The 16,523-nt window shown below is 35.1% G+C and overlaps 1 protein-coding gene across 2 annotated transcripts in view; it reads right to left on the reverse strand.

Annotated features, from left to right (window-relative positions):
- Nucleotides 1-278: 278 nt before the first annotated feature.
- Nucleotides 279-16,523, reverse strand: part of WDR26 (WD repeat domain 26) — a 36,729-nt gene continuing 20,484 nt past the window's right edge. For both annotated transcript variants that reach the window (XM_043924643.1, XM_043924642.1), the window contains exons 8-14: nt 15,043-15,183; nt 11,689-11,808; nt 9,629-9,774; nt 9,265-9,343; nt 8,867-8,996; nt 5,060-5,245; nt 279-2,321 (exon numbers count right to left, since the gene is read on the reverse strand). In XM_043924643.1, coding sequence (XP_043780578.1) covers nt 2,296-2,321; nt 5,060-5,245; nt 8,867-8,996; nt 9,265-9,343; nt 9,629-9,774; nt 11,689-11,808; nt 15,043-15,183 — 828 coding nt within the window. In that variant the 3' untranslated portion in view covers nt 279-2,295. The remainder of the gene's footprint in view (nt 2,322-5,059; nt 5,246-8,866; nt 8,997-9,264; nt 9,344-9,628; nt 9,775-11,688; nt 11,809-15,042; nt 15,184-16,523) is intronic.

A 16,523-nucleotide genomic window follows, 5' to 3' on the forward strand; every position in this document is an offset into this window, starting at 1 on the left:
ACTCTGAAAACTCAGATCTAGGGGTGGTTGGGTGAAGGACAGTAGACTCTGAGTGCCAAATTGCCCCTGAATGGGCACAAATCCCAGTGAATGTTACAAATGTACCATGGCACACTAATGAAATTTGTAAACAGCTGTGGCGTTTCTATGCCCACATTTTGTTAGTGATGTTACCACAGACATTGGGGTAACTAATGGCTTCAGGGTATACATGGATCACTTAAAATATGAATGGATTTAACTGTACTGAGGTAAAGAGAAGTTGCCACTTAATTATATACAGTTACCAATGAAGATTTTATTCAAGCTTAAAGTAAAAAGTAATTTTAGTTAAGAAAAATGAAGTACCAGATAAACTGTAACATATAGTTATTTTAACTTAGAAATATCAAAACAGGAATTCTTGATTCTCTAAGTGGTGGTCTCTGCAAAATGGAGCTTAAAGAAATCTTTTACATTACCAATTTGATAAAATAATCTGCTGACCACGATCTGTCATCTCCTCTTACTATGAGCTTCTGGGAGAATCCGAGCTATTTTAAGGCCAATTTGTGTTTTTCTTTCTTCTCCCCTTCCCTGACTTGACCATTTCTCCCTGCTACCCTCCTGTTGAACGCCCCCCACCCACACCCCACCCACCAAGGAAGAACTCCTGACATCCAAGCCTTTCTTTTCTTCTTTGTGGATCCTGAAGAAGTCTGCTCATGGTAATAATATAGATTTGGCTGGGTCAAAAGGAAACAGTGTTAAGACTTTTTCTTCACCAAAATCTTATTTTGGAGATATTCCCACTCTTCTCAATGTAACAGCTATGGTCACTATATTCATCCTCTACTGAAAAGGGGAGGGAATTTCAAAGGAGACTAAGTATGTTGTATTCAGCTGTTAACGGGATTTTAAAAGCACAATGTGAACATCAGGCTTTTGGCGTATTTTAAATGTGAAATTCTCAAAAGTGCTTTTCCATGAAGGAAACCTTTCCTTAAACTAAACAGGGAGGGGAGAGGGGCACTACCCACAGCACCAGTTTAGAATGAGGTTCAGTGTGGTGATATCTGAGAAACTGAGGAGAAACAGTCTTTAAACTTATGTATCCCTATGTCAAAATATTAAGGGCAATTAGATAAATGATTATGAGGTTTTAAACCCAGTTTAAGTATGTTTCTAACCTGCTGAATTCTTCTAACAAGCTCAATTATACTATAAACTTCCAAAGTGGTTATATCTGCTGATTTCTACTCTCTTGCTAGATGACACCAAAATGATTCCCCAAATTGAGAACTTGGAACAAAATTTGTTGAAAACTTATATGGACTACTGATCTCTCATGTTGGTACAAATTTAAAATTCTCTTTTTGAATCTTGAATTTCTTCAAGATCAGGTACTGATGTTCCTTCAGTAATAAAACAAAAGGGGAATAATCTTCAAAGCACTACTCTGAATTTTCTGTATAATGTCCTTGCAAGTACTGTTTCTGACCATGTCTCATGTGGTATTCCAGAAGAGCATCAGTTTATACTGCGTATCTAAGTCATAGAGGAAACTCTTTTTTAGCTGGTTTAGATTCCAAATGTATACAAATGAAGTCACTTTAATCCTATAAATACTTCTTAATTTATTTTTAAAAAATTGTGCTGTTAACCCTTTTACGGGGCAACAAGCTATGTGAAAAGTACAAAACTTTTTGTCAAATGTAATATTGAGAGTGCTTTTGACATAGTTCACTGGTTTATCATCTGGATCAGTATATACTGCGCAACGGGCAAGGCTAGAATCCATGAACCAAGCTGCAAAGATCTCAAGCTAAATAAGGCGGAAAGATTTGGAGAAACAAAAGAAGGAAATTCTTTCCTATCCAATGTATACTCTTCAGACTAATGCACTCTTTCTATCAAGCCTTCTAAACTGTTAAATAAAGTTTTCCAAACAAGCATTTAAACTTCATTACACAGAAGAGCAACAAGAATGGTATCCTGCCAGACAAAAGGCAGGAGGGAAAAAAATATATATACTGAGTTCAATGGGTAAGCCTGAATGTAGCACAGTTCTTCACAACCGATGGGGGGATAATTCAACACGGTGTCCAACAACGTTCTAACGACGTGCTTCATCTCAACTGGTTACTATGAAGCAAGGTGTAAATGTTTGGCCCCAATCGGGCTTCAGAAATGGTTCTTTTTTCATGACGAGCATGTCAGTCCAGCTATCAATCATGTTTGTTTGCACCAAATCCCAAGCCATTAAAATACGACTAATTTTAAGTTAAACAGAAGTCGTCTGCTCCAAATTCGCCATCAACTATCCATGCTACTGCATTCCTCTGAATGAAGACAAGATGAAATGTGTATTGGCAGAAAAGAAGAGGGGAGGGGGGAGAAAAAAGTTACCAGTTAGAAAGTTTTGAAATCAGCATCATGACATCACAAAATATCTTAACAGTAAAAAACAATCACATCAAGGCAAATTCTTGGTATTTTCATCATGATCATTAAAACTGTGTATCACATCCTAGGCTACATATTACAGTCTAAACCCATGATTATTTTGAATATTGGAGAACCCAAGTGAATAATCATGTTGGAATCTTATACTTTAGAAGAGAATAAAGAACATCTGGCAGTCCAAGGTAAAACTGCATTATAACTATGTACTGGGTTGGCCAAAAACTTTGTTCAGTTTCCCTATTTTACAGAAAAACCCAAATAAACTTTTTTGCCCAATCCAATATTGAATTCTTTTAGTGCCTCAGTTTGAAACTCTGCAATATGACCCTACTCTGTGTGTGTGTGTGTGTGTGTGTGTGTGTGTGTGTGTGTGAAGGACAATGTGTCAACAGCTCTACTGATATAATTCACATACTCTACAATGCACCCATTTAAACTGGACAATTCAGTAGTTATTAGCATATTCACAAAGGATTGTACAACCATCAAGGCAATAAATTTTAAAACATCTTCATCACCATTAGAAGTCAATTAACAATCCTAAGCAATCACTAGTCTGCTTTCGCTTTGGATTAGCCTTTTTGGGATGCTTTCATATAAATGGAACCACAGTAGGTACTCTTTTGTGTCTGGCTTCTTTCATAGCATATTGTTTTTAAAGTTCATCCATGTTGTAGCATGTATGAGTACTTGATTCTATTCCATTTTATACAGTCCTCAAAAAAAAATGCAGTATGAATTGTTACTGTTATAATAAAAGGTCAGCAATTCTTTTTGGAACTTAAGTATTTTTAGTTAAATGACTTATAGTATCTTAGGGTACTTATGGTTTTGGAATGCCATTTCCTTAGCTTCATCTACATTTTCCCCAAATGTCTATTCCAAACAGGTATTAATTAGAAAAAATGTTTTCGAGCAGGGGAAAAAGAACTCAGAGGATACCTTAATAAAAGGCATGTAACTAAGTATGTAGTTATAAAGAAGTTGTTTTCTTATTGTAGGTATAAATGAAAATCTTTTAGTGCTATACCCATTTGCAAAGCACAACTGAAAATTGCTTAATTTGACTCAGTTCTTACAACTGGACTAAGTTTGTCTCACCTACCATAATGAGTATCCACAGTAATTGAATTACCAAATAGCACTGCAACTCTTATTCCACTGTAGTGGAGGCACAAACATATCCTTAAAGCTATGTCTAAAATAAATCTACTTACAAGGTAAATCTGTTACTATATACCTAGTATTTTCCTAGTTCTTTGTATCAAATGTTTATTTGAAGAAATAATTTCCAAAATGACTAATAAAATTAGAAAAGCACATATAATCTCAGTTATAGATCTCTAAAGTATCTATGAGTAGGCCTTAAAACCTAAAACGGGACAACAAACACACACAACAGGAATTCAATAAAAGATTTTTTATTTTAGCTAATTCCAGAGGTGTGTTAGTGAAATCATGTCAGGTAGTGACCTACAAATACAAAAAGGCCCTAGAGTAACTCAAGAGTAGTTTTCAAACTTTTTGAGCTGTGTACTCTACATGCTTTTCACCCTTGTCTTTGGCTGTATATCCTCACCTACCAGTGAGATCTGGTACAGTTTGTACCACACAGATAAAAGCACAGAGAACATGCTTTTAAGCCATTTGGGCTACCCTGATAACCCTCCTCCTCTGAGAATAACTGAGAGCAGTTGGTCATCTTTCTTACTAAAACACTTAGGTGGGACACACTGTGAACCAAAAAATCTGTTTATCCGTTTCTAGGTAAATTATTTCTTTCTAAGCAAACTAAATATTTCTGCTCTGAAAAAAGAACAGGTAAGTCATTTACATAAAATTTCTCATTATCTCCTCTTTCTAGCATATCTTGCTCAAGTAAGCTATGTCCTTAACTGTTAGCTTTTTGGCTTTGGGCTTTCTTCTGGTATCTGAAAGTAATGGAAAACACCTTTCCAACTTAGATTTGAAGACCTGGTAGCACTCTACAAGTTAATTAGTCTTGCCATGCTTCAGTTTTCACAAACTGAAAATGAGGACAAAAACACTTCTCCATTTCTCTTGCAGGGCTATAAAGATGTTATGCAAGGCAGTGTATATAAAGGGCCTAGTGGGTTACTAGGCACATAGGTACATGATGAATTCTAGTTCCATTCTCTTTCTCTATCCATCATGCACAGTCCATGCTAGTGTGCTACATGGTATTAACAGATATTCATCTGTAAGGGTAAAACCATAAGCAAGATCATTCTGAAGCTGTTCAAATTTCATATACTAGCTAGTTTTCATAAGCACAGAAGTATAAAATACTTCTTGCCTAATGAAGCAAGATTTTTAGGGAGATTTTGAAAGTGGCAATACTAACTTGCCTGTAAATGAAGTGGTATATTCCTGCTTATTCTCACCACTGTCATCAATAAAACAAACAAAAAAATACTGTTGCATATTAGCTTAATTAAACTCCTGTGGATTGAGATACAGTGTACAATCTTTAAATGAGGGAGAAAATCTATTACATCCTTCACTTTAAAGTACCGCCTAAAAGTGCTCCAATGTTATGATAAAGTAGGCAAGGTTTCACTTGGGAAAACACGAGAATACTGTGCAATGGTACCTTCAATATTCTGGTGGTCTATAAAAGGTGCTGGTCCCCATATCCTAACAGTGCCGTCATCTGAGGCGCTGGCCATCATGGATGGAATCTGCGGGTTCCAGCTCACGCAGTTGACTGTACGTGTGTGCCCTGTCAGCTCCGCAATTGGCAGTTCACTACGTTTGTGCCAGATGTAAACCTTGTGATCTGAGTAGCAGTAATTCAGAAAAAAGTTGGCAAAGTGTAACAGATTAACAAAATTGATGATTTTAAGTTTACTGCTCATTACACACACATTTAACTTATCAGACTTGAAAGGACAACAAAAATGTGAATAATTTAACATATTTTTTGAAAAATCCATTTAAATTTTAATAAAATACACATTTTCCTCCTGTTAAAAATGACAGACTAGCTTGCAAGTCATCACAGAATCTGCAATATTCTCTAATACATAATGTGTAATCACAGTGAAGACCACTGAATATAAACAAATCTAGGATGGAGATAAATTCTATGGAAATAGAGGTGACAGAGAAGCAATGTATCCAAATTCAAATATGGCAATTAAGATGACAGCTAAATGTTGAGTGCTTACAATGTTCTAGGTGCTAAATAACTACGTTATTTAACCTTCATCACCATCAGGAGGTGGTGCTTATCCCTTTTATGGATGGTGACTGATGAACTGCAAGTGTAAGCAATCTGCTCATGGTTAACAGCCGGTAAACGGTGAACCTCGGATTGAAATCCAGGAGGTCCTGCTCACGTGTTTACTTGTGAGGCTAGACAGCTGTCCTACAGCTATATCATAATATACAGCTGTATATTATGTATATTATACAGCTGTATATGACTGTGTGGCAGTCTATTTACAATCTCATCAAGTGCCCATAAAAACCAAAAACCCCAACAACTTTGTTTCTTTGGATAAACTAATCTTCAAAAACAAAACGCAACAACTGTCCAGTATAGAGTAGTCGTTCAGAGTAAGGGCTGCAGTCAGACCATTGGCCCACACCCTCCCTGTGTGGCACACGTCCCACTCCCTGCAACTTTTCTTCTGCAAATGGGGAGTCATACTTACCTCATCATGTTATGAGGATAAAGTACGTCTGTATATGAAGAAATGTTTTGAACAGAGTCTAACACACAGTAAACACCATGTATTACCATAAAGAGTTAACTAAATGTAAGTGATGGTTCTTGAACAGACAGCAGAACCCGAGGGTGAGTTAGAAAAGTGTCCCATCTGAAGAGCTGTCACTCAATTAACATGATCAATGTGGGAACTTTCAGCAGATGTGCTGCTTACTGAGGAAACTTTACAGTGGTGAATACGTAACAAACTTGTGGTAAAAGAACATGCCCTGGTTTCAAAACTCACAAAGAGAAAAAGTTGTAACCACTGTTGAACATTTTTTTGTGTACGGGAAGTGAAAGTTAAAAGGAACTCACTGAAGTACTGAATTTATCTTTCCTAGAAGGTATTTGTTAGTTCAGTCATTTTTGAAAATAATTTTTCTTGAATAAAATAAAAATAACAAAAGGAAAAACAAAATGCCCAGACTAGCTATGCTTCCCCTTGGACAGAGCAAGTCCACAAAGAAAGATTATAGGCTTTCTTGAAAAGTGAGAATGCAACTGAAATCTGCCTACATTTGGATGAAAAACGCTTCTGTGAACACATACCCGAGGAGGATATTTATTGAACATGCAGCAAAAATTAAGAAAGATCTGAGCAGATAAGGTCAGAATGACAGGCCTTCTGATAAAGTTCTGCTTACTTTATCAGTTTAAGGAATCCAGTGCCTATGCAGAGGGAAAAATAAGTTTTTCTCTTTATTATCAGCACAATGAAAAGGCTGGAGTAATGGCCTAACTTTTAGGCAGAAATGCTTCCTATTGCTCTATCTTATGTTGACATTCATGTATTTGGGGGTTTGGAAGGTTCTTAGAATATATTTCTTACAAATAAATGATGAATGGATTACTGTGGACATCTTGGGAGATAGCATATTTTCTATAACCACTTGGTGTTGAAAACATTTTTAGAGCCATTCTAAACCACCTGAGTCATGAGAATCTTAATCTCTTTCCTTCACAGTTATGTTTCATTTTTAGCCCTAAATAGAATATAATGTGGCTTAATTACATTGTTCATAAGGCTTAGTTCTAAAGTTAGTTTGGGCCAAAAAAAAAAAAAAAAAAGATTGGCATCACTAGGGATAATGGTGGCAATACATATTTTTTAAAAGTACTTCTATGCTATGTATTATTTTTAGAAAGAGTATACGGGATTGTCACAGTTGGTAAAGGATCCACCTGCCAATTCAGGAGACATAATAGATGTGGAGTTCTATCCCTGGGCCAGGAAGATCCCCTGGAGGAGGAAATGGCAACCTATGCTACGGTCCATGGGGTCGCAAAGAGTTGGACACACACAGACACACAAAGATACACATGCCAGGAAGATCCTCTGGAGGAGGAAATGGCAACCTATGCTACTGTCCATGGGGTCGCAAAGAGTTGGACACACACACACACAGGATTGTGAGGCATAATTAAGAGGGGTAAAAAACCCCACCAGGAGCAGGATTAAATAGCGCATGGGGAAGGATCTTCAAGTAGGAGGAGCTAAAAAGCATGTAGAAGGCTTAATATGTTTAAATCATATCAAATAGAAACCAAAGGAAAATCTAGAAGAAAATAACATGATTAAACTAACAGATAAAAAAGATTTTTTGATGGGAAAAAAGTGAACTCCCAATTGTTACCTAGCAAGCCACTGTCTCGTTTCTTAATCTTATCTGAATGACTTTTTTAGGGGAAAGAAAGAATGAAGTCATATGCTTCATGTGAAAAATCTAAATCTCTAAATGTCTCTTTGTCCCAATCCTTAAATACACCTTATACACAAAGGAAAAACTCATGTGTCACCTTGTGATTCTTTTCTACTGAGATCATTTTTTTTTTTTGGTCAAGAAAGGGAAAATAGAAACATCTCACACAGTAACTGAATGTTACCAAGTCTTCACCAACATAATCCAGTTCCTTGGTCTATCTTGGAAAACTAGATTCAGTTTTTAAAAAATGACTTCAGTAATTTGCTGCTATAGTACTAGAACAGCGAAGTGGGTACTCAAGAAAATGTGCTGAATGAAAATTTTCAATAGTCTGCCATTATTTGTTTTTATCACCTTAAAATGTACAGCAACTTTTAATACTGCCTCACTTATCTGTGCTTGCATATTTTAAACAATTTGTTTTAAATTAGACTACTTGAGGCACGTGCTTGCCTGATATACTGATGTTATTAGACCAGAGTAAGTTATTAAAAAAGGTAGTAAATTCCATAATTTGAGCTTTTCTGAGACCTTAAGAATCCCATGGTCTCAAAGAAAATCTAAATTATTTTCTTTGGTCATTAAAGAACCACTGAAGATCTGATTATAGTGAATTTTGTCCAAGATCAAGTAAAACATAATTAACCTTGATTTCTAAGATACTATTAACATCTGAAAACCGTTAAGTCTCACAAAAAGAAAAATACCTACAGAAAAGTAATGATTTAACCACATCTTCACTTGACACATGCACCAAACCCACTTCTACACAGCCACAACAGGCACTGCTGATCCGTGACAATGAGAAGGACTCAAACCATTCCATGAAAAGGGACATTAACAGTGTGCTGGATAAGTGACTCATACAATTTCTGATTTAACATCTTGAATTTAACATCATGACTACCTTCACAAATTGAGAGAATTATAGAACTTTCAGTCCATCAATATATATCTGTGAATCAACGGAGACACAATTTACCTTCACTGCCACTAGCGATGAAGTCTTCATTATGGCCTCCAAAACATGAATGAATCGTATAAAACCCTTGTGTAACACCTTGATACTTTCTTACTAAAACTCTGTCTTGCAAGTCCCATAAATGAACTCCCTGTAAACAAAAGAGAATATAAGTATTTATTAACGCAAAAGAATTTTAAAGAGTAACCTGTAACTATGCATTTGCCTGATGAACATTTCTAATTTCTATTTATGCAAAATGCCAATGTCCTGAAAAATTTCCAGCTGACTCCACAAACTTATGGATCAAACACATGAAGTAAAATTTAAGAATTCATAAAAATATTTGTTTATATATACTAAACCCCACAAATTTTAACTAAGCTAAATTTTCCTGAGAATTATGTTAATAAACTTACCTGAGTTGCTACATTTAACAAAGCTAATCGGCCATTCTTTGAAATAGTAAAAGACATAATGGGATGATCTTCTTGTACTCTGTAACCAAAAAATAGTTTGTCAAAACCAACATACTAAGAATCAAGACATTCAAATTATTTAAATACAACAAATTTAAGTCTGTGATCACTATTACATACTATATTTCAACCAAGAAAAAGAATGAGTTAATAATTACTAAGCACCACTTGACTATCCACCCAAATTACCAATGAAACCAAAAACATAATAAAAATAAAACCTCTTCTTTTGAAGAAGCAAGTTCTACTACACTTTTAATACAAATCAGATAACTGTTGTTTAATGGACATAAAGTATATTTACATGTTCCTATCTGTAAGGTCCTCGAAGTTATATCCCCGAATTCGCTGGTGTGTATCTGATGCCAGAACAGTCTTCCCGTCACTCAAGCACCAAAGGCATTGCACTCTCACTCCTTCCCAAGAGTCAAGGAGATTACCATCTAAATCCTGAGGAGAAAACTACTATTAACTTCATTACTGAACAGCACTCAGAAAGCAAACAAAGAACCAAAAGAATCTTTCTTTTCCCCCAAAAGAATCTCTTAATATATCTTTTTGTAATATTTATCTCTTCCTGAGACTGATCTCAACCTAGTTGTTCCTTAAGTGTTTTCAATCATCAAAATTTATATAGGTCAAATTTCATTACAATACCTAAAGGGAGGGGGAAAATCTCAGTAAATCTATCTTCCCTTCTATCATGCATTGATAAATACAATAAATACAAAGAAAGAATCCTTAAGTTTCAAGGGCTCACAATTTTTGGAAAAGAATTTAAACATCCCTTTAAAACACACTATACTGGGATTTGTACTGTAATGTTCACAAGCTGTGACATGTAAAAAGACAACTAACTAACATGAGTTATAGCTGTGTAGAACTTAGGAATCTGTCATGATGTTTTAAAAAAGTCACCAAATTTGTAACATGCTCTACCGAGTAAAGCTCTTAGGGTCATTATCTTCCTGAACATTCAACGCTCTGAGTGGCAATCCTATTTTTACAGGTTAGGGAACTACCAAGTCAGGTACCCTGAAGTATTAAACACTGTAAGGGACGGCAAAGTCAGGAGAAACACACAAGGCCACCTTGAATCCAGGGAATTAAGAACTAATGGCTTAAATGCCAAAATGTACAGTATGGTGACTATAGTTAATAATACTGTATTGCGTATGTGAAAGTCGCTAATAAAGTAAATCTTAAAAATGCTCATAAGAAAATAATTTTTTTGTAACTATGTATGGTGATGTTTATTAACAAGACTTATTGTGGAAATCATTCTGTAATACATACAAATACTGAATTATATTGTCATACACCTGAAACTAATGTAACAATATATGTCAATTATATCAATCAATCAATGAAGTATAGCATTAGCCCATGGAGACAAAGTCCAGACATAAAATGTTTAAATTAGTACATTATAATGGTACTGACCACTTAAAATAATTTAAAGAAAATCAGGGGTGTATCAATAAACTGTATTGGGACAACTGGGGAAAAATTAAATGACTTACAACCATGCTGAGAAAATAGCACACTAGATTCCATGAGTCTTGCAGTGAGCTCAATGAAACTGATAATTTGTAATGGCGACATAGAAGTCTTTATGATAAATGACCTACACTGAATGATTTGATGGGGTTATGATATTTAACTTTAGTCTTAAATAAATCTAGAAGGACCTACTGGAACCATGCTAGGTAGTGGTATGAGACATGAAATCTAGGTAATAGAGAGTAATGACATTGCATTTGTATCATAGTCTACTTTGTCATAAGACTTTTTACCTATTACTTACTTTTATTATCCCAACACTCCAAGATTAATAGAGCAGGTAATGATCAGAAGACACCTCAAATAAAGACTGGAAATTTTCCTGGCAACATTCATCATCACTTTTATTCCTCAAAATTTTAAAGTCAGTCTCCTCATGAAATACAGCATTTTTCGAGGAGGTGGGGGGCAGGGGCAGGTGGGGGGAGGAAGGCCGAGGGAGATACAAAAAAATCCAAAGGGCTAAAGACCTCCCCACCAAAGAAATTAAATACTAAACCTTTTTGTCCTATACATAAGAAACTTATTTATTTATAAGAACAAAATGTTTAGTAGGACAATATTTTTTTTAATGTTTCACTAAATTCAAAGCCTATACTTCATATAAGCCCTTGAAATGTTTTTTTAAAAGAGAAAAAGATTCCACAGAAAGTTCTATTGGACAATGTTTATCTTAGACAGTCAAGTGGGTTTTCATATATTTTATAAGTTATCAAGTCAAGTGAATTCTTTATTTTTACAAAACTAAATCTGCTTTTAAGTAAATTTGCAGGCATCTGAAGTAGGGCACTAAATACTCACACATTGATAGAACTGCCCACGCTGACCTCCAGTCACAAAGCGTTTCCCATCTGGATTCCAAGCCACACTTGTTAAACTGTCTTCATGAGATTGGCTCATTTTTGTCCTTAGCTCTCCCGTCTACAAGGAAACAAAACTGTGGATGAGATCTTCAAGATACTCCTCTAAAGGGAATGTATAAAGAAAAACAGAAAAAGGATAGTAACTGGGATATCTGGTTAGTTTAATACTCCTAATTAGTGAAGTAAACTGTTTAAATTGGCCTTATAGAACAATACTATAGCATTCAAAAGAGAAATTAAGTACTTGAAAAAAACTCAGGAGTCAAACAAAGCCTGGCATAGGTGATTCAAAGAATAGCTATGAGATAAACTTCAAACAGAAGTCTAGTCTTAAATCAATTACATGCATAAATTAAAACAAGTAATTTTCCCCAAGTACAACGATGAAAAGCCCAGCACGACATACCTATTTCTTCTGAGTTCTCACTTCTCCTTAGTTCACAGTTCTTTATTTTATTCTAAAATTGTAGTTCATGCAATTAGCAACTCCTTAAGAACATGATTAATAGGCAGAAAAACTATGCCCTTAAACTAGGCCAAGAGTGTAGGCAGTCTAAATTATGTTAATTTCATATCTGATATGCTCAAAATGCAGAAGGGAAAATGGGAAAACAAAAATTATTTTTCTGATATACAACTTTATTTCAATTAAAAGTAACAGAAAAGAGTGAAGGACATTTGCACTGTTTAGCGTACTCATTTTAAAGCATTCCCAACTAAGTAAGACTATTTAGTTGGTTACAACCCTCAGATATCCTCCTGTTATTTTTTCTAAGTTATTCAACTTAGAAGGTAGACACATACCAGTTAATCTAGTCTTGATTCCATTTTGTTCATGGATTAGAAACAGGATCTGAGAGATTAGAGCTGCCCTTGGGGTAATAAAAAGTACATGGGCATAATTTTCCTGTGAGAAATGGGTAATCAAATTAAAAAAAAAAAAAGAAGAAAAGAAAAAAAAAAGGGTGCATGATCAGGAAATGGGGCCAAGTAATAAAAGCAAAGAGGGCATAAAAACCAGAATGTCTTCCTTACACTGAAAAAGAAAAAAAAATTCAGCAATCTTAAACCCTTCCCCCATACTGTTAACTATTCTCAAGTCACGATCTTTTGCGATTGTGCAATATAAATGGGTAAAAAAAAGAACGTTTAGAAACACAAATACACATGCAACAGCTGAATCTTCAGCATTTTCTATTTACAGTAAGTTCTGAAGGCAGAAATGGTCTTTTCCTCTGTTATGCTCAGGACTGTTCTGAGTATGAAGCCATTACAGGTATCCCCAGCTTTTTGAAAGTTTGCCTTGTACCACTTAGCTTTTACAAAGATTTACATTAGTACCTGTTTTTGCCAACCAAAAGACATTTGAAAAGGATGTCTGCTTTTACGAAAAGTGTCTGTGGAAAGTGAAAACAGAGTTCCGTGTTTCGCGGGGAGCTATTTCAGAGGCAGCATGCACTCTAAGCCTGAGAGTGGCTCCTTCCCAGGAACTACAGTCAGCATCTCAGCACCAAGTTGCCATGGCTTTGAGCTATGTGAGCACCTGTGCTTTATCTTGATTTATTTTGTGCATCCTTTAGTAAGATGTGTCCTAAGGTAACTGCTTCTTTATGCCATTGCAGCTTATGAAAAATTTCACAGGAATAATTACTTTCAGATAGCAGGGGAAACCTGTAATTAGGAATCTACATAAAAATTCAAAGGAGCAACTTTGAAAACTGACTTAAAAGGCCACCCTTTTAGAACAAGTCTATAACATAACACACAATAAAACAGTTAAGCTAGAACATAGTTTAACTGTCCAGAAATTCAAAATTGAATTTAAAGAAGACTACACAGGCTGACTCTCTGTTGTGCGACTATGACCATGTACTTCTCCTCCCTTTGAGGGGGCGGAAATTGTCTTTTAGGTCAGATTCTTTTTAAGCTTGTTTGAGAAGCCATCTGATCTACTCTGTGCTTTGCCACCCTGAGCCCAATCACAAATACAACACTGATTCAACACTAGTTTGATAAAAAAGGCCTAGACACATTTTGGGAACAACTGGGAATTTTTAAATTATGACATGAATATTAGGGAATTATAGCTAAAATAATTAGAGAATTATAGGTAAGATAATGGCATTTGATTATGTAGGAGAAAATTACTGTTAAGGAGATACATGTTTAAATACTTAGTGGTAGAATATCATCTTAATTTACTTCCAGATGTTTTGGGTATGGATATATAAATATGTATGTTTGTATGCATGCATGTATATACACACAAAATGTAACAAAATGTTAATAACATCATCTGCTGAATCTATGGTGGCATGGATACAGGTCATCCTATATTCATATTTCAACCTTTCTCAATATTTCAAAATTTTCTTAATAAAGAAACTGGGTTGAAATAGAAATCGTACTGTAGAATTAGATTTATGGCACATCATCTTCAGGTACATCTTAGCATTCATCTGTCTTCTATACCATCTTACTGAGTCATTTCTATGGAGCTTTTATCTTTACTCTTGATAAAAATCAACTTACACATGGGTCCCCAAACTCAAAACCATATCCCATCAGCTTATACTTATACACCCAAACTGTAGCCCGAATTATTCCCCTGCCGAGAAGTTTAAAAAAAAAAAAAAAATCATCTAACCAGTCAGCTTGTGGAAGAAACTTAAAAAATAATTTTAAATGATTAACTAGAAGGTTTCCAAAATAGAGCCAACAGATGACAGAGTAAACTCAGTGCTGAGTTTTTATAAAATGGAACCCTAGATAAAGTGTTTAAGTTTTCATTTAGAAACTATAATAAAACTCTTGATAGTAAGTACTGCAAACATCATTTAAATCTACTAAATGAGATTGTAACATTAAATATAGGTAAGGAAATGGTGCAATTGCCACTGGAATGGAAAATTTGGTGTCATGTCTCGATGTTTTCACACTTGAAAAGTAAGTTTTGTATAAAACTGTGCAACCATAAAACAACTGTAAAATCTTTATTGAGGTACAAAGTATCACAGTAAAATAGTACATATTACACACTACAAAGTACAACATCCCTAAAAATACCTACTGATCATTCTTTCAAAAATGCTATTATGCTCAACAAAATATTTAAATTTATAAATCTGGACACCTGGGTTCTATCTGATGAATTAATTATCTTTTATAAGAAATACATCATGGGAATTTAGGTTGAATGATTTGGTTCTACAGATCATGAATAAAGTTATAATGAAGATGTGCAGTACGATTATACTTCACAAAGACTAAACCAAGGATGAAATTTGCTCACTTGTACATTCCAAAGCCAAAGCTCAGAGCAGTCATCTGGGCCACAAGCAACAAGATAGTTGTCATCAGGACTCCATGCAATATAAGAAACGCCGTAAGCATGTCCTTCTAATGTTTTAAGCAGTTTTAGCAGGTGTGTATCCTAGGAGGGAAAACAGACAACTTAGCTAACTCTTATTTCTAAAGTCACTGTTTTTTGGGCATAAGAACTTAAATAGTTACAAAGATGTGCTTTGATAATATAGTTTAATCTGAGGACATTTTCACAGATTTTGCCAATTCCCTGCCCCTAAGAGAACCTCTAACTTGCTTCATAAAGACTCATTCATGCTGCAACATCTGTTAAGCATCTATTACACACAAGGGCACTGAATGCTACATGGAAATAAAGATGACACAGACTTTGTACTTAAGAAACTTTCAAGGAAACTTAAAACAGGTATATTAAAAGCTATCCCCTCCTTTTAAAAAGTTTTAATGAGTATCTTAGCATAAAATTCATCCCTTTTAAAGTATATGATTCAGTGGCTTTTAGTATATTCAGAGATTGTGCTACCATCACTACTACCTAACCTGAGAACATTTTCATCACCCCAAAAAGAACCTCCATACTAAGTGGCCGTTATTCCCTATTCTCCCTTCCTCCAGCACTGGGAACCCCTACTTTCTCCATGGATTTGTCTGTTATGGACATTTCATATAAACGAAATTATACAGCATGTCAGTCTTTTGTAATTGGCTTCTTTCACTTAGCATGATGTTTTCACGGTTCATTCCTGTTGTGGAATATATCAGTATTTTATTCCTTTTAATTGTTGAATAGTATTCCATTTTATGCCTATACCATATTAAGCAACATTTGGATTGCTTCCACTTTTTGGCTATTATGAATGCTGCTGCTACAAATATATGAGTTTCTGCACAGACCCATGTCTTTATTTCTCTCGGGTATATGTGTGGGAGTAGAATTGCTAGGTCATATGCCAATTCTGTGCTTAACAATGTGAGGAGCTGCCAAACTGTTTCTTAAGTGTTTAAACCATTTTACACTCCCACCAGGAGAGCTACCACTTATTTGGTGCTAATCAGTATTAGCACTATTCACAATCAATCTCATTTAAATCTCATAAATCTAAAAGGTTAAGAATTATTCTCCTCCCCCATATTATAGGAAAGGACATGAAGATTGAGAAAGGTTAGAAACAACTTTCCTTTATTGACAGTATTACCAGGAATTTGAACCTGAGGCGCCTGACTCTAAAGCTATATAGGATGAAATATATAAACTGCAAACATGGAAGTGGCAAATGAAAAGACTGGAAAAACTGACATCTTTATTTTAGACTGAAGGGCTAAATCTTATCCTGCAAGTGAAGAACCACTTATGATTTTTAAGCTTGGGAATATACAATATACTTGGCTTTAGGAAGAGAATTCATTAACAGTGTGGAAGAAGAATCAGAACAAAGAGAGACGCAGAGT

Source organism: Cervus elaphus, chromosome 14 (assembly GCF_910594005.1).
Source record: "Cervus elaphus chromosome 14, mCerEla1.1, whole genome shotgun sequence".
Taxonomy (NCBI): domain Eukaryota; kingdom Metazoa; phylum Chordata; class Mammalia; order Artiodactyla; family Cervidae; genus Cervus; species Cervus elaphus.